The sequence below is a fragment of the Tauraco erythrolophus genome, chromosome 23, assembly GCF_009769465.1.
Source record: "Tauraco erythrolophus isolate bTauEry1 chromosome 23, bTauEry1.pri, whole genome shotgun sequence".
NCBI lineage: Eukaryota > Metazoa > Chordata > Aves > Musophagiformes > Musophagidae > Tauraco > Tauraco erythrolophus.
In genome coordinates this window covers 2,789,404-2,811,783 of record NC_141487.1, presented here as the reverse complement: position 1 = coordinate 2,811,783, position 22,380 = coordinate 2,789,404, and the positions used below count along the sequence as shown (strand labels likewise).

Genomic DNA, 22,380 nt, shown 5'->3' with positions numbered 1-22,380 from the left:
CTGTGACTAATGCAGTAATTATGCCAAAGATGCCCGAATGGCTAACGAGCATCTCTGGCTCCTTGCAGACTTGCCCTCTGAGGGCTTCCTCAGGCGCGGTAACGCCAGGGCCGCGTGTCACACGAGTTACGTGTACGTCTCGGCATCTCTGGAAGGTAACGTGCGCTCAATGGCGACTCGTGAGACGCGCGGACCTGGCGGTAACGCGACCGAGGAAGCTGGATGGTCACTGGTTTTAGGAAGTGCCACAGCACTGGATCAGGGCTGGAAAACCTCAGCCGCTGCGTTCTGGCGCAAAGCCCTTGTCCAGGGAAGGATGGGATGGAGACACTGGCGTTGGGGGCCAGCACCAGGGCGATGTGCCGGAATACCACGCTCCGGTTTGCAGAGGAGCCCTCCTTCGCCAAATCTGCTGCCTCTGCCTCAAAAGGAAGCGTGATCAAATACTGCAGGACTCGCTCTCCGTTCTCCGGTAAGTTTGATTTCCAGGTGACATCCGGCGAGCCGGGGGTGCCGAAGGGCCACGGCCACCACGTGCCCCCGGTTTGGGGTTGGCTTTCGGGTCCTGCCACGCATCGGAGCAGCCCTGGGAATAGCAGGAAAGCTTTGTTCGCGGGATTTTTGTAGAAGGGCAATGTATTTTGTGGGGGAAGCGCTGTGGTTTCACGAGCGCACACCCGAACGGATTTGCTGTCGGCTCGCGGCGGGACAGGGCAACAGCCATTCTGGCAGCACGGTGCCCACCGCTGCCATCCGCGTGCCAGCGAGACTGGCCGAAGGGTGAATTTGTGCACCGTGTGCTACGAGTTTCAGCCGGCCGATGTGGGAATGTCTCAGTCGTGGGAGCAGGGTCAGGCTGCAAAGCAATCCTGGAGCATTTGCCGTTAATCAAACCGTGAGCTTTAGGCTCACTTCCAGCAGGGCTGGGCTGCTTATCGGAAGAACGATTGTCGTGTTGCGTACGGCACGACAGCGCGGTTGGAGGTAATGGAATTTGGAAAGCAACACGGGAATGGCGTGGGAATTAGCGAAGTGCAATGGTGGGAACTCGCACTAATTAGGAGCTGTTGTCTGGGGTGCCGTTGGCCAACAGCAAAGGGGACGAGCGGTTTGGACGGCAGCGGGGCGGGAGATTGGGGACGGGAGCTCGGATGGAGGGAAAGAGGCTCAGGCGGCGTTGGCGAGGCTAAACCAGGGTGGTGTTGGTGGCGGGTGTGTGTTATTTTCCCTTTTTGTGTTGAAAAAGAGCGTGTGGCAGCGCGGGACAGAGGCCTGTCGACGGAGAAACATGCCCACAGGTGACGGCGTCCCCAGCACCGGGTGGCAACGTTCATCCTCTTGCCCGAGGTTGCAAGACCTGTTTGCACACGCGTGGTATTAAATAAAAAAATCAAAAACGGGAAGAAAATGTTCACTGGCAGCCTGCACGGCCCCCCATGAGTTTTTTGGATAAACGGAGGAATGTTCCTGCCTGCGTCGCCCGCTGGCACGGAGAGCCGGGGCCGGTGCGGAGCCGTGTTGTGCCGCCAGGGCCGGTTGCTTGGAAAAAGGAGAAGGGAGGAGAAAAAAAAACCCAACAAACCAAAGCAAAACAAAGAGACGACGCACCCAGGAGAGCGGTGGCAGGCCCTGGCGCGGCCGGGGTTTCCAAGGCTACCGCGAGGCCGCGCTGCCGGCCGGGGCAGAGCCACGCTTGGGTCGATTTTCCTCAATTCCTTGCGCGCGAGTCGGTCAAGACGTCGTAGGCTGCGTCGGATGGGAGATTGCGGAACCGGGAGTTGTGTGTTGTTGACGTGGGCGCCGCAGACGAAGGGCCGGACGATGCCAGCCTTTCTCCGGAGTTCGGAGGGGTGTTTTCCGCTGAACCCGCGCACCACCACCATCGGCAGGCACAAGGGGTCCGACATCGTCTTGCCGGTAGGGGCGAGGAAGCCGACCGCCGGCAAACAGACGGTGGGTTGGATGTGGGGGAGCGGGATGCGCCGGGGTCCTCCGAGCAAAGCGTAGGGGCTACCAGCTCGCTACGGCGAAACGTACAGCCGGGAGAGGGGCTGGGAGGGGCTCGGTAAATTAGTAACCGAACCTGATGTGCCTTCGGGCGGGTTTCCCCGCTTGCCCCGTGGTTGCCCGCTGCCAGTCCGCAGGCGTCGCGGTCCATCACGCGGCCCTCGATTTCATCGCCTCGGACCACAGCTTCGTCCTCCAGGACTTCAGCTCCCCCCACAGCACCTTCGTCAACGGCTGCCAGGTCCAAAACGCGGCCGTGAAAGTGGTTCCAGGGGATGTCCTGCGGTTCGGCACCGGGGGAGCATCCTTCGAGCTGGTGGTGGATGGGGCTCCCCAGGTAAGGGTGGGTGCTGCTGCCCAGGGAAGGGTGCCAAGGGACAGGTGGATGGGGCTGCCCAGGGAAAGGTGGGTGCTGCTGCTCGGGAAAGGGGTGGGGGGATGGAGATGAAAAGCTTGAGCTCCCTCTGCTGAAGCAACTTGAGCAGTTCAGTAGGGAAGAGGTTTCCCAACAGCAAGGTGGACATGAGCAAGGTAGGTGTGGAGAAGGTCTTTTTTCTCTTTTTGTGTTTGACGGTTCTTCGAAAGCTATGTAAAAATGGAGAAGTTGGGTTTGGGATCGAACGTAGAGTGAAGTGGAAGGTGCGGCGCCAACCAACGCTTTGCCGGGCAGCAGCAGGTGGAGCTGGGGGTACCGTGATGTCGTGTGCGGCACGGCCAGGGCATCGCAGCTGGTTTGGAGAGCAGGAGAAATCCTAAGCCACTGTCAGCTGGGAAAGGATGTGGTTGAACGTAGCAGCAATCTCCCGTTCTCCGGGAAAGGAGCTGTTTAGGGATGTCTGGGGAGGTCGTGGAGCCTTTGAGTTCTAAAACAGCGATGGAATGATAAGTTCCAGTAGCGTTTTGTATGTTTTGGCACTTTAGGAAGACAAGGAAACAGATAATGAGACTGAGTCCCAAAACCCCGTGTGCATAGCATCCCCGCTAGCCGGAGCAGAGCCTGGTCTCCGAGCAGTGCCCACACGCGAATAAAACATAATAAGAGGCAGCTGGTTTGTGCACCCGGGTACGGGGTTTGGAGGAGTCGGTGAGATTCCTGGTGTAGGGAGTTGACCCGCCGGATTCACAGTGGTCCGGAACGCCTTGGCCAAGAGCAATGTAAGAAACGCTCAGCTGCACAATGAAGCCAGAGCAGCTGGTTGGATGAAGATAGGTCCTGCAGGAAGAGTGAGCGTTGTAATTTTCAAAATTACACATGTGGGATGCGCCAGGACGAGCACCTTCGCACGGTGCGAGTGCCTTGTCATAGCTCTGTGCTCCTCCCCTGATGGAACAGCTGTGAAAAAAGAGGATGGGGTGGCCGGGATGGGATCCTGGAGAGGTGTGGATCAGGACTTCCACATGTTGCTAATGAAATGCAGGATTAGGGCAGTCGAATGGAGAGAGAGAGAGGGAAGAGCTGGAAAAGCAGCAAACCCTCACGAGTTCTTTGGATTTCAGCAAAATATTTGGGAATCTGGAATTAAATCCGATATTTGGGCAATGGAAATGGGAAAGGACTGGAATGCTGCTCCCATCGTGAGCGGTGCCTGGGTTTTGTATGACAGAACGCACACGCACCCGGGGCTGGAAACCTTCCTAAAATTTCACTGCCGTTGTGGTCTTTGCCCCTTGCAGACGCCCTGTCCCCCCGTGAAACGTCGCCCAGCCTGGGCCGGGCAGCTCCAGGTGGTCGCGGAGCCCAAACCCTCGTTGCCAGTGTCTCCTCCCCACCTTCCCTCGCTGCATCCCCCCGGCTCTCCCGGCAGCTGGGCTCCCGGAGCGGCCAGCCGCGTGCCCCATCCGCCACTGCGGGAGCGACCCGTGAGCGCCCGGGCTCGGAGCACGGCCGTGGACGTCCCGCCGGATGCTTGCAGGAGGAGCTCCGTGGTGATGCCAGGTACTCCTCGATGCCAAACCTGGCAGTTCCGTAGCCAGGTCTCCCCTCTGAGCGACTCAAGCGCCGAGCAGAGTCGATCCAAGCGCAGTTTCAGTAGGAGCTGAGACTTGTCAAGCATTGGCTCGCTGGCACGTTGGGTCAGTTAAGAAAGAGGCCATGTCATTCCACGGGGAATGCCGCTGCCCTCGTAGCCGAGAGGGGGACGTTTCCTCTTCCTCGTTCCTTGGGTGTGACCGGGAAGGGCAATGCTGAACCTCACCTGTGCCGGTGACTCCGTAAGAGCGTAGCTTCTTTCGGTGAGGTTGGGCAACGCTGAGAAACCAGAGGAGCCTTTGCCCACTGGGTCTCTGCTGCCCTCAAGGCTTTTGAGTTTCCCAGAGGCACCTTTCTCCTCTCCGTTGCACCAGCTATTTTCACCGATAAGTGTCTTTTTAGTGCCAAATAGTTGGTTTCTCCTCTGGTTGTGGACGGTAAAGGATGAGGGACGCGTGGGAAGTGTCACAGCTACTCATGATTGCTTCTCATGCTGACGTTTGCTACTGTCATGTTTGCTTCCTTCCAGTCTCGACCAGCATCTCGGGCGATGGTGCGAGCGGCGTGGGGGGAGCCCCGTTCCCGGGGGCCGACAGCGCAGCTGTGCTCCCGCAGGAGAAGGTGATGCGGGGGCAGGCGCGAGGGTCGCGTGTCCCGGCGGGGCGCGGGGGCTGTCACCAAAGCCGGGGCGACGTCTGGTCCCACGGATGGGGAGGGCTGGGTGGACGGAGGATGTGGGCACGGCAGGGTGTGGGAAGCCGGGGCGGGCAGGCCCGTGAGTCGGACGCCCCCGGAGCGGGCAGCCCCGGCGCCTCCGTGGCTGGAGACGAACAGTCGGTCCCGGATCCTGCCCGCAGGGTGAAAAGCTTCAGCAATGGGAGAAGGAAAAGGGGCGTCGTTCTGGTCCAGAGACGGAGTGGCAGCGGAAAGACGCAGTGATAAGGCACCTGCAGGATGAGATCGCGGCCATGGCACAGAGCCTGGCACAGGCGGCGGCGCGGAACGAGGTGGAGCTGAGCCAGAAGCTGCTCGCCTTCGACCGCGAACTGGCGGCCAAAACGGAGGAGATCAGCGCCTTGAGGGAGCAGGTACTGGCGGCTTCCAAAGGCGCGGAGCTGGGAAAACCCCTCTTTGATACAGAGGGGCTGTCGGTTTTTTGGAGCAGTCAGTTGCATGTCTGAAAACAAGGGAAACGAGGGCGGGTTTGGTTTTTGTCCCATTTGGGGCATTTGTCAGCTTTTTGTTTAAGCTTTCCGTGAAGAAGCTGGTAAGAAAGCGTCCTGAGAGTGGGGTAAGAGCCAGGAATACTGGAGCGGGGAGGGAACCGGCAGCCAGACCGACCAGCCTTTGGTGGGGGGAAGGCAGGTGGGACCGCTCGGGCCAGGCAGCCGGACCCCCTCACTCATCCCTGGCCCTGGGACGGGACCAGGGGGTCACCACCCGTCGTGACGGCGGCACAGCCCCTCGGCGTCCTGGTGGGAAGAGGTGGCTGGGGAGAGAGAAAAAGCCACCTGGGAGAAGCAGGTTCCTAGTGGAGGACAAGCAGTTGGAACTCAGGGTGCTCTCAACATCGCTGCTATTTCTGCGCCGAGAGCAGACGGTGCGCTGTGCCTGTCTTCCCAGCAGCTGCCACCTGGGGACTCACTGGTCCGTCCCCTCCAGTAATTGCTTCGTGGAACCGGTCGTTTGAGCAGCGGGAAGCGTGTTCGCGCTGCCCACGCGGCGACGAGACGCCAAAGGGGACGGCACAGGCTGTTCCTCGCTCCCGATTTCCAGCAGGGACCGTAATGAACGGTCTGTGCAGCAGAAGCACGAACAGGAGCCGTTAGCGTCTCCAGACCTGCGATCGCGAGTAATAAATCCTCTTTTGAGTAATAAGTGCTCCCCTTGGTGCGGTGTGGGAAGGCGGTAAATCCGCGGGCGTTTGTGCCCGCTCCCGCGTTAGCAGCGTTGCCCAGCCCCAGCCATGGGTTCCTGGCACGGCCAGCGGTGCTTTTCCGTGCCTTTCCTATTAGGATTTGAGTCAGAATGGCCAAAAGGCGTTTCAGGTGATCTGTCCTGAACCAAGGACTGCTGAGGCTTAGGGAAAGATGTGAACGAGCAACCCCGTGGGAGCGGGACCTGGCAGCGCCGGATCTCCCTCTCCGAAGGGGGCTGTAACGGAGTTCGGAAGCGACGGGGCGAGGAATGGAGGCGAACGTATGTTCTTGCAGGTCAGCCACCTGCAGAAAGACTCGAGCCAGGTTTTCTGCCATTCCCTCTACGAGAGAGACCTGGAGATCAGCAGGCTGCGGGAGGAACGGGAGAAGTTGAAGAGGGACCACGCTTTGGCCGCAGGTATTGCGTTTCCGCGCGGGGGCACGAAGCGCGTAGGGTCCGGCTCCTCCAAACGAGCGAGCGCTGGCTAATCTCTCCTGGCAACAATTAGCGGTGAGCTCGTTGAAACCGTCCTACCACGGTGTCCGTGTCCTGAGGCTCTGCGGAGCCGCAGGGTTTAGTAACGCGGTCGGATCAGCCAAAGTGTTCCGCTCCATGTGGTCGCCCGAAATAAGGGATCAGTACCGGGGCTGTGGCAGGGAGGAGGCATCGAAGCTGGGAATCTGCTGTAGGAAGGCCCCAGAACCAGATCCATCAGAGGTGCTGGTGCTCCCGGGAGCACGTGCCACGATGTCCCGAGGAACTCGTTGGCGACATCCAGCGCGGCGTGACCCAAAGCTGGATGGATGCGCTGCCCGAGGCGGGCGGTTGGCGATGGGGGCAGATGGCCGCTGGGCAGCGGGAGGGCTTGTTCAGCAGTCACCTCTCACCGGTGTCGGTGTTCCCAGGCCTGGCAAGCAGCCTGCAAAGGGAGGTTGCCAGCAAGGAGCAGAAACTGCAGCAGCTCGAACGAGAGCTGGAAGAAAAGCAGAAGGAAAACAGAGCGAAGGACAAGCAGCTGGCCGCCGTGGCTGCCCAGGTTAGCGTCCCTAACGAGGGGCTCAGCGATTGACGGTCTCATATATGGATCAATGTGGGAAACTGGGACGGGAAGGGTCCCGCTCCTCTCCCCTAAGGAGCACAGCAGCTCTTTGGGTGGCTCTTATTTGGGGGGCGGTTGTAGCCCAAGGCTCCTGGCTGCACCCGAGCAGAAGCCACAGAGCTGTTCCGCCGGGCCATAGCGGTGCCAGGGCCACGGTCGTGGCCAGAGGCCCGGCGGTGCCCACGGAGCGGTGTCCCCCACGGAGCGGTGTCCCCATCCCCAGCCCAACGCCCCTCCTCGCTCTGCATTCGGGTAGCGTGCGGCCCGGGTTTGGGCGAGCACGGTAGATGTATGCAGGTGCCAAAGGGCTCGTGCCAGGATCCTGCCGAGGATCCCTGGAAACCCCTTCCGCAGGGGGTTCCCTGCAGCCCAGCCCGGTTGTTCCCCGTACAGAAAGGGGCCGGTGCTGCAGGTCGTTGCTGCGCGTTCACAGCTCCCTCCCGACCTGGCAGAGCTCCGTCTGCTCCATCGGAAGCGCAGAGCGGGCGCAGCGTTTTGGCCAGCTGACCTGGCAACTTTCGGGGACATTTCAGTGATTTACTGGGAATCACAAGGAAGGGCAAGATGCAGGAAGGGGGGCTCGGGGCGCAGGCAGAGATCACCGCTCCTGCCAGCCTCTACCTGGCCAAGCGTCCGCCCCAAGCAGCTCCCTGGAGAAGAACGATGTGCCCCGTTGTGCCAAGAATCAGCCCTTTAACGGGGAGAAACGTAGGAGCACTCCGGCTGTCGTGTGCGGGAGGGGGAGCAGGCATCCTGGGGAGTCATCCTGCTGGGTGCCAGGTGGCACTTGGTGGCCCACAGTGCACGTGTGGAGGCCCAGAGGACATCCCAGAGCATCCCTCTGCGGTTTCTCCTGCCCCATGGGTGTGGGAAGACCTGGAGGGAGGTGGAAGCTGGAGCACGCAGGCTCCTAAAGAGGCAGCTGGGCGCTCGGGGTGGCAGAGCGGTGTCGGTGCCCTGAAACGCAGAAGTGGAAGGCGCAGTTGAATACGGGGATGCTTTGCCCGGAAGCGTCCGTTAATGTCGTGATCAGGTTACCGCGGGTGTTTGTAGGAAGCATCAGTTTGATCCTTTCCCCCGATCCCTGTCATACTGTTCCGGAGGCTGGAGGAATTTCTGTCTGTCGGGATTTCTCTGCCAATGTTGGCCCTTGGCCAGGCAAGGTGTGAATTCCACGTACCGATAGTGTCGCACTCTCGGTGCACTGACGGCCCCATCACGGCCGCTCCGTCGCCCGTTCGGTATCCGAGCTCTTGGCTGGGTGGTAGCGCTGAAATACGTCTTGGTGTTCGTGGCAGAAACGGCGGTATCTGCCTGCCTGGATTTTTATATTTTTATCTTGATTGCGTTTGTTCCAGTGCTCCAGAATTAAAGAGGAAACGAAGCGTGAGCTCGGAGAGCGAGAAGTCACGGCGTGCCGAAACGTGAGTGGGAAGTCGTTGGAGGTGACGGAGCAGGCGGGAGAGCAGGGACCACAGGCAGGAAAACCCCTAACGGGGCGGTTTAAGGGAGTTGTGTTGAATCCCGCTCCTGTCGGAGAAGGCACCTGACGTGCCGAGCGAACGGGAGAAACGTCAGCTCCTGCGAAAAGGGTAACACCACGGCAAACGATGTCCGTAAGGAGAGTGAAATTCCACTCCAAAGCCGATCTAACCGCAGTAAATATGGGTTAGACGGCAATTCCAGAGTCCAAGAAACGAGGCAGATAGGCAAAACATTGTGCCTGTGGGTTGGAAGCCTCCGGAGAGGCGCAGGCCAGCTCCTCCGGTGACACCCCGGGGCTCTTGCAGCGCGTCGAGGAGCTGGAACGGGACCTGGAGGGGCTGCGGGGGCAAGTGCAGAAGCATCGCACCGAGCAGGAGAGCGCCCGAAAGCAGCTGGCCGAGAAAGCCAAGGTAGCCGTCCGGCTGCGGGGCGTGCGGCGGGGGCGGACGGGCACGGTCGAGGTGACGGCGTGGTTTTCTGGGCTGGTTTTGGTGTGTCGACGCTCTCGTCGGTGCAGGCTGAGGAGGAGCTGAGCGAGGCGTGTGCCAGGCGAGCGCGGCAGCTGCAGGAGATGGGGCGCAGGGAGCGGCTGCTGCGAGCCGCCGCGCGCCGGGCCGAGGAGCAGGTAGGGCGCAGTCAGACGTGGGCTGCCGAGGGATGGGGTGTCCCACCGGGAAGGGCATCGGGCAGGAGGGCGGGGAAGGGAGCGCAGGGTCCCGAGCTCCAAACTTGTCATCTGATGCCGTGTAACAGGCTTTTCCATAGGATTGTCGTAGGCATCGGAGAAGATGCAACGAGTTTAGGAAGACAGAAACGCACGACACTCTCTATAATCGTAGTTATGGGTAGACCCTCCTCCACGCCCAGATAACATTGCGCGGGCAGGGGCAGCTCTTTGTGGACTCACGTTGTGCTAGATCTCCAGGGTAAAGCCCTTCTTCCCACAAGAAGGTCACCATCCCCCCGTTAAACGGCAACACGGAGCGTTGCTGGCACGAACTTGTTAGGAACCGCAGTCAACAGGAGGCAGAGGAACATACGAGTTGATTGATCGAACCCTTGGAAAAGAACGTGGGTTTTTGTGCAGAGTGGAGCCAAAAGGCCGCTTGAGCTTTGAAGGGCAGATGGAGGCGTAGGGTCGGCCACGTAGGGTCAGCACAGGGACAGCGTCGGTCGCTCTCAGTCCTCAGTGTTTTTTGTTTCCCGGTGCCGCTCCCTGCCGTAGCTGGAGTCCTTCAAAGCCCGAGTGATGGGAGCCTGCGCCCCAGCCGCAGCGGGCACTGCAGGGAAAGCCGTGACGGAGCAGCAGGTGAGGTCGGATACCGGCGCGCGGCGGTGGTGCCTCCGAAGCGCGAATCGGTGCGAGTTGGCCACTGCTCAATGCCTGCGGCGTGAAGGAAGCACAATCCTTTTGGTCCTCCAAAGCTTGGATGGAGTCAGTGGGCCACAACAGGGAGAAGCCCGGGAGCCTGCCGTGGTGACCAGTTTGCAGCGAGTCTCAGGCGTTACTCGCTGAGACGATCTACAGTCCCTCAGAAGAAAAAAGTTGTTGATAGAATGCCGTGTTCTCCTCTTCCTTTGTGTGCTTTTGCCAGGTGATAGAGAAGGTCAGGCAGGTCTCCCAAGAAAGCGAACAAAGTCACGAGAGAGAGAAGCATCTGCAGGAGGAATTGAGCTCCAGGCTGTCCAAGGACCAGGAGGTGTCGGCAGCTGTCGAGGTGCTCCAGAAATCCCTGCACGAGCTGCAGGTGAGTCTTGTGAAGGCTGGTGACCAGCTGGCAGCGGGGAGACAGGTGGCGCGGGGCGTTTTGATGGCCTGAGGGTTGGTCAGAGAGAAGATTCGCCTGGGCGTCCATGCTGGCGGTGAGCGTAGCTCCCGAAAAGCCTTGGCGGGATAGAAACGGGAGGTGTCGCAGAAGCGTGTCCACCCCGGAGCTGTTCCCACCAAAGAGATAGTGACGTGTGAAGTGTCATCGTGGTTGTAAGTGGGTCTAGACCAGGTCTGGGGCCAGCTGGTGCAGAGCATAAGCCGTCGTCGGATGAAGGGGCACGGCTGCAGGACGTGCTGCAGGGAAGGACCCGCTCTGAGGAGCTCAGGCAACAGAGACATCCCGGGGCTTGGACAAGTCCCGGCAGTCCGTGGTGGCTGGCTGGTTCACCGGCTGTGTTTTCTCCAGGCTTGCCTGCGGAGCTCCTGCAGCAGCGAGAGCCTGCGTGGGGAGCTGGGGAGGCTGGAGCTCGCGTGCCTGGACCCCTCCGTCTCGGCCATCGGGGCGGCGGTGCTGGAAGCGGCCCGTCTGCCCCTGTCCTGGCTGGAGAGCGCGGAGCGGCTCCTGGCCAGTGCGGGGATGGACCCGCACGCCTCCGGCAAAGGTCCGTGTCCCGTTGAGTGTCCGGGTGAGCTCACCTGCTCCAGCACGGGGGAAGCTGGGAGGCCGCAGTGGTTCGCGGAGCACTAGTTATAGCAGCAGGAGCGTCGTGCGGCACAGAGCCGCTCTTGGCTCGTGCGGAAGCGTCGGGCTTGGAGAAGACGGGGCAACTCAGGAAAAGGGGTGGCAGTGCGTGACGAGGGAAACGGGGTCACCGGGTGGGAACAAGCGTCCGAGGTGTGCGCGCAGCCAGGCGATGTCTCGGCAGTAGCAGTCATCTCCCAGGGGATGCTCCCGGAGGGGTCCGGCGGCTGCGGGAGCCCCCCGTACCGCGAGGCTTGTTGGCTTTTGCAGGGCTGTTGGCTGCTCTTGGAAAGTTGTTGGAAGCCCATCAGGAAACCACACGGAGCAATCGGCTGTTACAGGTACAGCAACGCGTACGCGCGTGATCCAAGTTGAGCGGGATCCTTCTGTCGGCAAACGTGACGGTCGTCCTAAGCGACCCGGTGCAGGACCTGAATTGGGAACGTATGGGAGCAGAGGCCCCAGGGTGTGCCAGGAACAGAGGAGATGCACCTGTTGTCAGCGCAGCAGCATCCATGTCCTGATGCAGCAAGGAAGGAGGGTGTAGTGCTCCATGGAATGGGTCTTTAGGGAAGGTTCCTAGGACATTTTCATCTTGTTCTCCTGCTGATCCACTTCCTCTGAGCCCTGGGTATCTGCCGGTTCCCCACAGGCCCAGCTCGAGGAGGTCCGGAAGTCACAGACAGCTTTGCTGCAGGAGCACGTGAAGGAGCTGGAAGCCAAACACGAACAAGACCTACAGATAAAAATAAACGAAATTATAATGGAAAAGGACAAGGTGAACAAAGAGGTATGGCGGCATGGTTGCGTTTCTAAGGAATTGTGTGACAAAACAGATGTTCGTAATAGCGTTGCCTAGCGAGAGGAAGAAGCCTCTATTCCTGAAATCACAGAATCACAGAACGGTTTGGGTTGGAAGGGACCTCCAAGATCATCCAGTTCCCACCCCCCCGCCATGGGCAGGGACACCTTCCACTAGATCAGGTTGCTCCAAGCCTCATCCAGCCTGGCCTTGAACACTTCCAGGGATGGGGCAGCCACAACTTCTCTGGGCAACCTGTTCCAGAAATGTCTAGGCACAGGGCCAAGAGCCTGGGTACAGGATATCCTCCTGTAGCGATGCGGGTGATGGTAACTCCCTACAGTAGCCGGGGTGGAACCGGAAAGCATCCGGGTAACGGCTGGGTGCAATGTTGCTGGACAGTCCCTCGGAGCAAATGGAAAGCAAGGAGCGTCCTCCAGATACAGGAGCGTAGCGAGGCATCGCGAAGCCTCCTTGGGAGCCTTTTGCTCCCTCGCTGCCCCACGCTGAACTCCTTTTAGGTGTGTTTTGGCCGGAAAACCATATCCCGCGGGGAGGGGGGCGGCTGCCTGGTGGGTTCTCGCTGGGCCGCTCTCGGTGCAGGACGTAGTGCCCGTCACGGTGTGAGGTAGCGTTGTGCCATGCGTGTACGTCGAGACGGGCTCAGCTTATCGTGGTGGTCCTGCTCGACAGTTCCTAGCGACCTGGTGGGTCTATCGCTTCGGGAACGGTTGTTTCCCAGCCTCATGTTTTCCAAGGAGGCAAGTTAGGAGCAGCTGAACGGCTCCTCTGGTCTCTCGGCTGTATGTTTCCCCAGGAGCTCTCGTCCCCTGCCTCTCCGAGTAGCCTCGTGTCCTGCCCAGGTGTTCTCCGATGGCGTGCCCCTGCTCCAGGGCAGCTCCTGGCTGCTTTCCTCAGTGGAATTGAGGTCTTTAGCCAAACGGCGTACGTTGTTCTCGGCTGAACGGGGGCGGGCTACCACTCCTCAGATCCTGGAGAGCGCTGTCGCCAAGGAGAAGGACAAGTGCGAGCAACGCGTGGAGGAGGAACGGGAGAAGATTCGAGACCTGGAGAACCACCTGAGAAGCATGGCTGAGGTCAGTGGCATGCACGGGAGGGAAAGCAGAAGTGCTCATGCCTGGGATGAAGAGATCGGAAAGTGCTCTGTAGCGTGGTGGTCCGGCTGGTCAGGGGCCATCAGTGGCGCGTGGGTTTGGTCCCTCCAAACGCAGAAAGACATACCTGCTGAGAGAAAGGGGGATTCGTGGAAGCTTGGTAAGGAAGTTCTCCTACTGTCCTCGCGTAGGCGATGGCGAGGAAGGCGAAGGAGCAGGAGCTCTCGGACTGCCAACTGAGAGAAGCCGTGCGCGACCTGGAGGAAGCCGCAACGCGAGAGGTAGCTCCGAGGACCCGCACGCAGAGGACGGGGCGTAGATGTGGTTTCGGCGAAGGTGTCTTCTCCGGTCCCTGCCATTGAGGGGGCCGGGCTCTGGAGCCTTCCCACTCCCCAGAATCCTTCCCCTGCCTTCTGTCTTTCCAACCGCTAGCCAGCAGAGCCGAGGCTGGTTGATCCCAGAGGAAGACCCGTACAAAGCTTCCCGCCGAGACAACGCGTCTTGTTTCATAGGTGACGTTCCAGCAGCAGGTTGTCGTGCGGGATGAGCAGCTCAGGACCATCCGGGAGGAGAACGAGCTTCAGAGGCGGCGGCTGCAGGATGAAGTCGCAGAATATAAGGAGCAGAGCAAGCAGCATTCCCTGACGATCGTGGCTTTAGAGGAGAGGTTGCTGGAGGCCAAGGAGCAGCTGAAGACGCTGGAGGAGGAAAACGCAGCGCTGGTGGGAAAAATGGAAGGTAGCTAAGGGTGGCGTGGGGCGAGTCTGGTCCGGGAACCCTCTCAGCTACCGTCTAAACGATAGAGAGATGGAGCGGTGCGCTTGCTGCTCTGGATAGCACGTTGGAAGATGTCGGCTTGAGGTTTACCTGTAGGCAGAAGGAGCTCCGAGAGTCCCTGAAGAAGCTATTGGATGGGGAGTTGCACTGTACGGTTTGGTGGCTTTGGGGACTGTTGGTAGCATCCTGTGGTCACAGACAGGGCTTTGCTACCTGAGATGGGCTCCTGGTCCTCTAAAGTGATGAGACTGGAGCTTTGTGGGCTGCACGCAGGCAGAAAGTGATCCCGAGCAAGGAAGGATGGAAGGAACAGTCTAGATGCTGGTGGAACAGGGGCCTAAGAGGCACAGGTTTCCTGAAAAGATGGTCCTCAGGCTTTCAGGTTGTCGAGCAGGGAAGGGCATGGGTAGCAGAAGCAAGCGGGCCAAACGTGTCTGCGTTACAAAGAAGGATTCGATCTCTGTTCTGGTGTCCCGTAGGACTGCGGGGCGATGCCCGCAGGTCGATGTCGGGAGCCTTGCCGGAGGAGTCACACTGCTGTCAGAGGTGAGCAGCACGCGCTGACGGGCTCCTGGCTGGAGGGGCTGGGAGACAGTAAGAAAGACCAAGGGGCTGATCGCAACTCACCTCGAGGCCTTTTGATGCGAAGAGTTGGTTGGTTAGGCTGAGGCAGTCCTAAGTGCCTCTAATTTCCAAGGGATGCAGAAGCAGCGTGTCATGAGTCATCTTCCTGCCCCATCCCTGGCAGTGTTCCAGGCCAGGCTGGATGAGGCTTTGAGCAACCTGGTGTAGTGGAGGGTTTCCCTGCCCGTGGCACGGGGGTTGGAACTAGATGATCTTTGAGGTCCCTTGCAACCCAACGATTCTGTGATTCGATGAATCTACGATCTGTTGTCCCTTCCGGATGGCTCCGGGTAGGAGGGAGCGAGCCGGCGTGTGGCGATGCCACAGCCATGGGCCCAGGAGTCTGAAAGGTGGCCGAAAACGAACGTGTCTGTGTTAAGCGTGGGACGCTGCTTGTTGTGGTTCAACCCCGGCCGACACCTCAGCCCCCCACGGCCGCTCACTCGCTGCCCCCTGGTGCCACGGGGCAGAGAATCAAGAGAGGAAAAGGGAGGAAACTCACGGGTTGAGATAAAGACAGTGTAATCGGTAAAGCCAAGCCACGTGCGCAAGCCAAGCTAACCCAGGAACTCGTTCGTGGCTGCCCACGGCAGCCAGGTGTTCTGCCGTCTCCAGGAAAGCAGCACTCCGTCACCCATCACGGTGACTCGGGAAGACCGATACCATCGCTCCAAATGTCCTCCCCATCCTCCTCCTCCCCCAGCCGTATCTGCAGAGTATGACATCCTATGGTCCGGAACAGCCCTTGGGTCGCTTGGACGGAGCTCCAGTGGTGTCTGCTCCCAACTTCTTGAGCGCCCCCAACCTCCTCGCTGGCGGGATGGTGGGAGAAGCAGAAAAGGCCTTGACCGTGTGTCAGCACTGCTCAGCCTTCACAAAAAGATCTCCTCGTTATCCACACTTTTTTTTTTGGCTCGAATCCGGAACGTCGCCCCGTGCAAGCTAATGTGAATAAATTGAACTCTTCTCCAGCCCAAACCAGCACACAGCTCACAAGAGCACGAGCAGGCTCCGCGGAAAGACTCTTTCCCGTGATCCGCGAGCTGCGCAATTGTCTTTTGCAGGAGACTGAGGGAGGAGCTGGCGGCGGCACAGAGCGCTCTCCTGGCCAAGGAGGCCGTCGTCGCCGGACTGAGCAAAGAGCTGGCGGCAACCCGAGCCAAGATGTCGGACATGAGAGGTGGGTGCGACACGCGGCGGGGTTTCCCTCTTCTCATCCCTCCTCTAAGCGGTCGCGGGGGCAGGTTGGAGCCAGCACAGGCAGGTAACGGGAAGCAGTGCTGGTTGTGGGTGGGGTCGAGGTACCGGTCCTCGTAGTAGCTGCTGTGGGTTGCGGTGTTGGATTTGCGTTGAGAAGACGATACTGAGACGGCACCGCTTAAGGCGACGCCGACGGTCCGTTCCCTTTGGGAAGGAAAACGAACGAGCAGCCACGAACGAGTTCCTGGGTTAGCTTGGCTTGCGCACGTGGCTTGGCTTTACCGATTACACTGTCTTTATCTCAACCCGTGAGTTTCCTCCCTTTTCCTCTCTTGATTCTCTGCCCCGTGGCACCAGGGGGCAGCGAGTGAGCGGCCGTGGGGGGCTGAGGTGTCGGCCGGGGTTGAACCACAACAAGCACTATCCCCTTGGCGGGGCGATAGCAGTGACGGTGGGCGAGGGGACCCGGGTGGGGAGAGGCCATCGTGCTCCATATCCCACCGGTGGGCTGCGTAGAGCCGTCCTTATCCTAAGGCAGTAGACGAGGAGAGTCTGACCTGGGAAGTGTCCGTGGGCACGGCAGTGCCTTGGGGAGGCTTTTGGGGAGCTTCCAGCGGAGCGGGCAGGAAGGAGCCTGAGCCGGGACGCAACGGGAGGCGCGTGGCACGTGCCCACTGCAGCAGTGGTGCAACGGGAACGCGGGGACAGAGCCTACAGGGTGCTGTGTGGCGCGCAGGGGAGCTGAGCGAGGAGCAGAAGGTGGCACTGGAGCAGAACCTGAGCCGGGTGAAACGCCAGGAGCAGGAGGTGAAGCTGCTTCGGGAGAAGCTCTTCCAGACCTCTAGCCTGCTGGAGGAGAAAGATCGAGCCCTGCAAGCAGCGGCTGAGGAGTTAAGGTACGTGGCCCTCCCGCGCTCCAATGCTTTGCCGGAATCGGTAGAATATCTGGCAGCTGACGGCATGGATGCTTCCGGGAGCCCAAGGCACGAGCGGGAGCGCCAGGATGGAGCGCAGCAACGTTGCCTCCACGGAACCAAAACGGGCTCTAAGCAGAGCTCGTGCCAGCTGATAGATAACGAAGTCATTTGTCACAAAGTGACTGTTCCCAGCCATGCCACGGTAGCCGGCAGCGGGTGCCCGGGGTGCCGCTCTCCACGAGCTGTTTGGATGGCCGTCCCGGCGTCCCACACTGGTCTTGTCTCTCGGCACAGGCGGGCTCAAGCCGACCGTGCGGCGCTGGAGGCTGCCTGTCGAGCAACGGCGGCACAGCCGGAGGACGCTCCGGGGATGCCAGCGCCGGCGGGCGAAGCCACCGAGAAGGTAAGCCCAGACGGAGGCTGCCGAGATCCGGGTTTGCGGAGAGCGTTGACCGCGCACACGGTGTGCCTCTGGAGGTTCTCTCCTGGGCTGTGCTCTCAGGTGGCTGGCGGCAGGAGTGCCGACGGCCGCCCTTTCCCGAGGCCAGGGCCGTCAGTGCCGCCGGCATGGCCGTGCCGGCACAGCCGATGGTCGGAGAGCTCCTTGGAGCCGTGAAGGGCTGCCCGTGCTCACGGCTGTGAATTGCCAAGTAGAGGGGCCAGCAGCGTGCGGAAAGACGCGCAAGCGTTCCCTCCTTTCCCCGACCTTGCGCAGCCGTAGATGCCGGCTCTGTTGGCGACACCGGCACCGTTACAGGGCAGAATGTGCAGAAGCAGGGGTAGCCGGTTGCCCGGGACAAGAAGAAATGCTCATTGTCCTCCTGTGCAGAATTCCTGTGCATGTTCCCTGGTGCTCGAAAGGGGAAGAGCGTCCAAGGTGGTGGCAGCAGCAGATGGAGGGGCGGTGGGAACCGTACGCCCTGTGCCGCGGCAGCCAGCACGCCAGCGGGAACGGCTGGATGCGTGGGGGGCCGAGCGGTGACTCAGAGGCAGATGATGAGCAGGAGGTTTCACCAGTCCTGCTCGGCACGCAGCGGCAGCGACGGGGAGGGGAAGGGCAGACCGTGGGCGGCACAGCCCCGCCGAAGCCACCGTTCGGGACCAGACCGTGCCGCAGGGCAACGGTGGCCAGTTAGCAGCCGATGTTGGCTGCGTGCAGACGGGGCTGCCCTGTCCCGGGGTTGTGGATGGTCGTCAGGAGGTGGAATGGGGCTGGAACGGGGAAACGCTGGTGGCTGCATGCACTGGTGGAGGTGAAAAGAGAATAAAATAGGAGAGTGCGTCGAAGCGCAGGCTGCGAAGGGTATCGGTGTCATAGAATCATAGAATGGTTAGGGCTGGAAGGGACCTTCAAAGGTCATCTAGTCCAACCCCCCTGCAAGGAACAGGGATATCTCCAACACGTGTCGGCACGTGGAAAGCAGGAAAGGCTCCGCGGTAGCACGAAGAGCAAGAGGAAAACCCGTTCAGAGCCACGCGCTGTCCCGCTCCGGCTCTCCGGAGCGTTGCGGGGCATGTGTCCTGGCCGGAGCGTGGCTGGTGCAGCTGGGGGCGAAAGGGGTCTCTGGCGCTGCCGTTGTGCCCCGCGAATCCACGGAGAGCGGGTGTAAGGCTCCGTGGGCTTTGCTCTTGCTGCGTGCCGAGCAGGTGGAAGGCGAGCTCTGGTCGAGGCGGGCGCAGGCCGGGTGAGAACCAGCGGGGCTGCTTCTTCCAGGAGCTGCCGTGGGACTTGGCGGAGCTGGGCGCGAAATGCCGCGGCCTCCGGCACGAGGAAACGATCCAGCGCCAAAAAGAAGGCTTGGCGGAGCTGCGGGAGAGAATGAAGGTGCTGGAGAAGCAGCGGCCCTCAGGTAAGCGTGGCCATCACGGAAAGGAACCGAGCCTCGGGGGCCATGGTCTTGGCCAGCCTGGCGAGTCCCGTATGCCGTGAGAATTTTCCGCTGGCCCTCGCTCGTTCTCTTGCTGTCCCTTTCCGTCGTGGGTATCCCTGTGTGGAGAGCAGTGCTATCTTGGGTAGAAGCTATGAGTAGAGTAGCAGTTGGTGGTGCCCTCTCCAAAAGGCCATTGGAAAACAGGTTGGTGTCCTATTGGACATGGAGGAAGCAACGCCCAGAGGGCGATGTCTTCGGTAAAGGCTGGGGCAGGCTGTACTGGGTGGCCTGTGGGTCTGTCCGCGCGCGGTCTCTGTCGGGAAACCTGGAGAGCCTCAAAGCGTTGGTTGGGTGGGGCTTTGAGCAGGCTGGTCTAGGGGAAGGTGTCCCAGCCCGTGGCAGGGGTGTTGGAACAGGAAGATCCCTAAGGTCCCTTCCAAGCCAAACCATTCTCTGAACCTAGGAAACCGTAGCGTGTCCTACGGAGAGCGGAACAACTCGCTGGGTGTTTGCCTACCTCCAGCTGTCGCGAACAAGGGTTCGGAGCCACTCGTGGTCCTGAGGAGAGACTTCCCGAAGGAACTAGTTCAGGAAATGGGTCTGGAGAAGGAACCTGTGCCCGTGCTGGGAACAGAACTGAAGGCTGGCCAGGTAAGAAGGCAGTTTTGTGACTCCTGGTGCATGTGGCTTTGTCGGGAAAGCGTTCCCTAGAACGAGAAGAACGAGGCTAGCAGAGAGGATGAAATAAGGGGCTGGCAGGGGAGAGAGGGAGATGTGAAATCTGGTGGATGTCTGAGGCAGCAGAAAGGAGGCTCGAGGCAGCCTGACCTGAACCGGGCGACCTGTGGGCCGTTCCTGGCTGCGTTCCCAACGAGGACCCGCACGGGGCCACTGCCGGGACAGCGAACTCGGAGACGGCCGACACGACCGCCCTCAGCGAGAGGACGGTACGTCAGCAACAGGCACGTTGAAACAGTTCCCGGCACTCGTAGAGAGTGGATCGTTTTCGTACGCGTGGCGGAAGGAAGGATTTGGCAACAGGGCTCCACTGGAATGCGGTCGAGGAGGAACTGGGTATCGCAGGGCTCAGGGCGTGCCGGGCGTCTGCCGGGACGTCTTGGGACCCCATAACACGTGACGGTGCATCGTTCTCCCCGCCCGCCTCCGGTCTGGGGGCGATGTTCCGTCGGGCAGCCGGAGCTGGTCCTCAGGGAGCGGTGGGGTTGCAAGGGCAGAGACCCTCACCGACGTTCACGCCGGCTAAACACTGTAAGAGAGGCCGTGGAGCAACAGAGGTGGCTGCCGGAGGAGGTGTCTGGCGGTAGCGCAGCGGGTGGGTTGCGCAAGCGGGTCTCTTCCCTCCGGAAAACGTCCGGCTGGGATAAGGGGTTGCCTCCAAAGGGAAAAATCCACCGCCAGCGAGTGGTGCGGCTGGGAATGGAATGCCAGCTGTGAAAGGGGCCGGCCTGGAGCCGGGACGTGCCTCGGTGCCGGTGCCTCGTTTTTCCGAGCACCTCCACAGGCTGAACCGCATTCGTCGGAGCGCTTGGAGAAGCTTGCCCCGGGCAAGCGCACGTGGAAAGGGAAGGAGAGGAAGCGGAGGGCGTGCAGCGCGACATCCGCGTCTCCCTCCATCGAGCGGAATGAGATGGAAGCAGATGGTGGAGCGGCACAATGGGATGTGGCAGAGGAATGGGCAGGGCCGGGAAATAACACATTCCCTGTTCTTCCCGCAGTGCCTGGATGTAACCGATGCCCCGGGAAGCCTGGCGAAGGTGAAGGAGGTGTCGGGAACGTGGCCTGCGAAGGACCTTCCTCAGGAGGAGAGGGAAGAAGCGGGAGTGCAAAGACAGAAGGAGCTGGAGCTGCTCTCCACGCAGATCAGGAACCTCGAGAGTCGCCTGGAGAGGAAAGACAAGATGCTGAAGGAGTATGAGGGCAGCGCGGAGCAGCTCAGGTAGCGAAGCTGAGGGGTGGCCGCAGCACCGGGAAAAGCGGTGTGGGTAGGTATGGATGGCGTAAGTGTGCCGTCACGGTCAAAGTAGGCAGGAGGTGCGAGAGCGGTCCCCGCGCCGGCAGCACCGACGCAGCCACCCGGGTTTGGTCCGTCTCCGGGCTCGTAGGCTGAGCGGAAGGGATGGCTGCCATCACGGCGGTGGGGTGGGGGAGGCCTCGAGGAGGCGGCGTCTCCGTCACAGCAAAGGCAGGAAGAGAGGGGCGTTCCGTGGTGTAAGGAACGGGCGTTGAGAAAACACTCGCCTAATCACGTGCGGGTGCTCGCAAGGTGTTAGCGGCTCTGCTGTCCTTGGGTGTCATCCCATGGTGTAGGGGGTTTTAGGAGGATCGGAGGCCATTGCGCCCAGGCAGAGCCCAGCTGGGGGTCCAGGGATCGATGTGGGTCCTGTTGGGCACAGGCTGAGCCAAGCATCCCTGCGGAGGTGCCAGGAGAAGATGGCCCAGCTGGAAGACGAAGCCTACAGGGAGGCAGAGGAGAAGGCTCTGCTGAAGGAGGCTCTGGAGAGGACGCGGCTCCAGCTGAACCGGGAGAAGAAGCTGCCGCGAGCGGCCAAACCGCACAAGGTGAGCCGGCGGGAGCAGGCAAGCAGGGCCAGCGGGGGCACCCGGAGATGAACAGCCCCGTGCCCAGGTGGGGAAAGATGGGAGACGGTGGTCAGGTGGTCGAGCGGTGTTGGCGGAGGGGATGCATCCCAGTGTGGAACACCTCCGCGGCACGCCTGCCGCAGGCAGGACGGCAAAGGCGGCCGGCGCGGTGTTTCAGCAGAAGCCGAGGGCCCCGTGTGATGCGCTGACCCTGCTTTTGGCATTGTCGAGGACCCCGTGGTGGGTCTGGTGCGGTGTTCTCGCCATTGGGTGCTGCGGGTGGCCGTGCCCATCGGCAGCAGCGGCGGGGCAGACGGCAGGCGCAGAGTCGCGGGCTCTGTGTCATGGCCATCTTTTGTACCGTATGCCCCAGCCAGCTCTACCTGCCAGGCACCCGGGACGTGGCCGTCCGTCTGACCGTGCCAAGCAGCCGGGCATCCCGGGACTTTGCCGCTTAGCTGGGCTCAGCTGCGTGGCAGCATCCCCGCTGCCGAAGTCGGAGGGGGATGCGCGCGCAGGCAGCCGTACGGGTGGGACGGGGCCGGGTACTGGGGCGAGGGAGAAGGGAAGGCGCCGGCGGCGAAGTGAAAGCCGTGCCGAGCTCTCGCGGGCCAACGCGGTGTTCGATGTGTCTCTGTTTGGCAGCCCGGAGCCAGGAAGCCCGTCTGCTCGGGAACGCCGAAGGCCAAAGAGCGCACGGCGGAAGGTGGCAAGACGGGAAGGACATAGGAGAGGCACCGCGTGGGCTGTGGGTTGGGGAAGGTCCGCGGTAGGAACACGTCATGGCACTAAGGACTGTGGAAATTTGGACGTGGTACGAGCCGTGAGCGCGTTTTGAGGAGGGACCTGTTGGTATCCCATAGATCCTGGGCATGGTGGTGGGACCGCAGGGTGCGCAGGACCCGATATTCCCGTGGTGCTTGTCCCACGCTGCGTGGTGGGGTGTACGGCGATAGAGAAGTTTGTGTGAAGCGATCCTGGTGTATATAGTGTGTGTATATGTGCGTGTACGGGTGTGAATACAGGCCGGTGTGCGCAGCACACGTGGCAAGTCATCGTGTGGGGTCTGTCCTGTCCCTGCCGCAGCGGCCTCGAGCGCGCGAGGGCCGCACGGCCGGACGGGTCCCTCACACTCATGCCTCCCGCGGCCTCCGGTCCCTGTGGGGTCATCGTGTCCACGGGGCAGTTGGAGCAGAGGGTGCGACGCGGTACGAAACGGGAGCAGCGCCGAGCGGAGCCCGCGGCGAGCAGCCACGCGGTAACGGGAAAGAAAGAAGAGGAGAAGAGTCGGCCACGCGGGTATGTCACAGTAGTGGTGTGAGAAGGAGCAGCCTGGGGAGAGGAGAGTGAAGTCCTGGTGGTTGGTGGGTGGGATGGGGCCAGGACGCAGGCCAGCTGCCGTGGTTTGTGGCTGGAAGGGTGAGAGTAGAGCTGTGGTTTTGGAGAGGGGGTGTCCGTGGGGAAGGGGCAGCGCCCGTCGCCCCTGCAGCCGCTCTGCCTGCGTCTCGCCGGGAGCAGCCTGGGCCGAATCCGCTGCGGA

At 61.2% G+C, this 22,380-nt stretch overlaps 2 protein-coding genes across 2 annotated transcripts; both read left to right on the top strand.

The window, feature by feature from the left end:
• The first annotated feature begins 1,821 nt into the window (after positions 1 to 1,821).
• Positions 1,822 to 4,047, top strand: LOC147527166 (forkhead-associated domain-containing protein 1-like). Its single transcript, XM_086625506.1, has 3 exons — positions 1,822 to 1,917; positions 2,138 to 2,344; positions 3,682 to 4,047. The coding sequence occupies exons 1-3, from the start codon at positions 1,822 to 1,824 to the stop codon at positions 4,045 to 4,047; spliced, it is 669 nt and encodes a 222-aa protein (XP_086481632.1).
• A 141-nt stretch (positions 4,048 to 4,188) lies between these two features.
• Positions 4,189 to 21,569, top strand: FHAD1 (forkhead associated phosphopeptide binding domain 1). The gene is made up of 24 exons (XM_086625504.1): positions 4,189 to 4,218; positions 4,834 to 5,064; positions 6,190 to 6,313; positions 6,802 to 6,932; positions 8,354 to 8,419; positions 8,786 to 8,890; positions 8,998 to 9,105; positions 10,076 to 10,228; positions 10,658 to 10,853; positions 11,204 to 11,274; positions 11,586 to 11,723; positions 12,725 to 12,832; positions 13,042 to 13,131; positions 13,363 to 13,588; positions 14,107 to 14,173; positions 15,316 to 15,431; positions 16,188 to 16,347; positions 16,663 to 16,771; positions 18,083 to 18,218; positions 18,763 to 18,890; positions 19,115 to 19,186; positions 19,976 to 20,196; positions 20,654 to 20,819; positions 21,486 to 21,569. The coding sequence occupies exons 1-24, from the start codon at positions 4,189 to 4,191 to the stop codon at positions 21,567 to 21,569; spliced, it is 3,036 nt and encodes a 1,011-aa protein (XP_086481630.1).
• The last annotated feature ends 811 nt before the right edge of the window (positions 21,570 to 22,380 follow it).

What these genes read in the sequence shown, in the direction of transcription:
- LOC147527166 (XM_086625506.1), top strand. Translation starts at nt 1,822, where the DNA reads ATGCCAGCCTTTCTCCGGAGTTCGGAGGGGTGTTTTCCGCTGAACCCG. An exon ending in GGTCCGACATCGTCTTGCCG is followed by an intron (nt 1,918 to 2,137) that starts GTAGGGGCGAGG and finishes GCCCGCTGCCAG; the next exon opens with TCCGCAGGCGTCGCGGTCCA. An exon ending in TGGTGGATGGGGCTCCCCAG is followed by an intron (nt 2,345 to 3,681) that starts GTAAGGGTGGGT and finishes TGCCCCTTGCAG; the next exon opens with ACGCCCTGTCCCCCCGTGAA.
- FHAD1 (XM_086625504.1), top strand. Translation starts at nt 4,189, where the DNA reads ATGCTGAACCTCACCTGTGCCGGTGACTCC. An exon ending in GGAGCAATCGGCTGTTACAG is followed by an intron (nt 11,275 to 11,585) that starts GTACAGCAACGC and finishes GGTTCCCCACAG; the next exon opens with GCCCAGCTCGAGGAGGTCCG. An exon ending in CCGCCCTCAGCGAGAGGACG is followed by an intron (nt 19,187 to 19,975) that starts GTACGTCAGCAA and finishes TTCTTCCCGCAG; the next exon opens with TGCCTGGATGTAACCGATGC.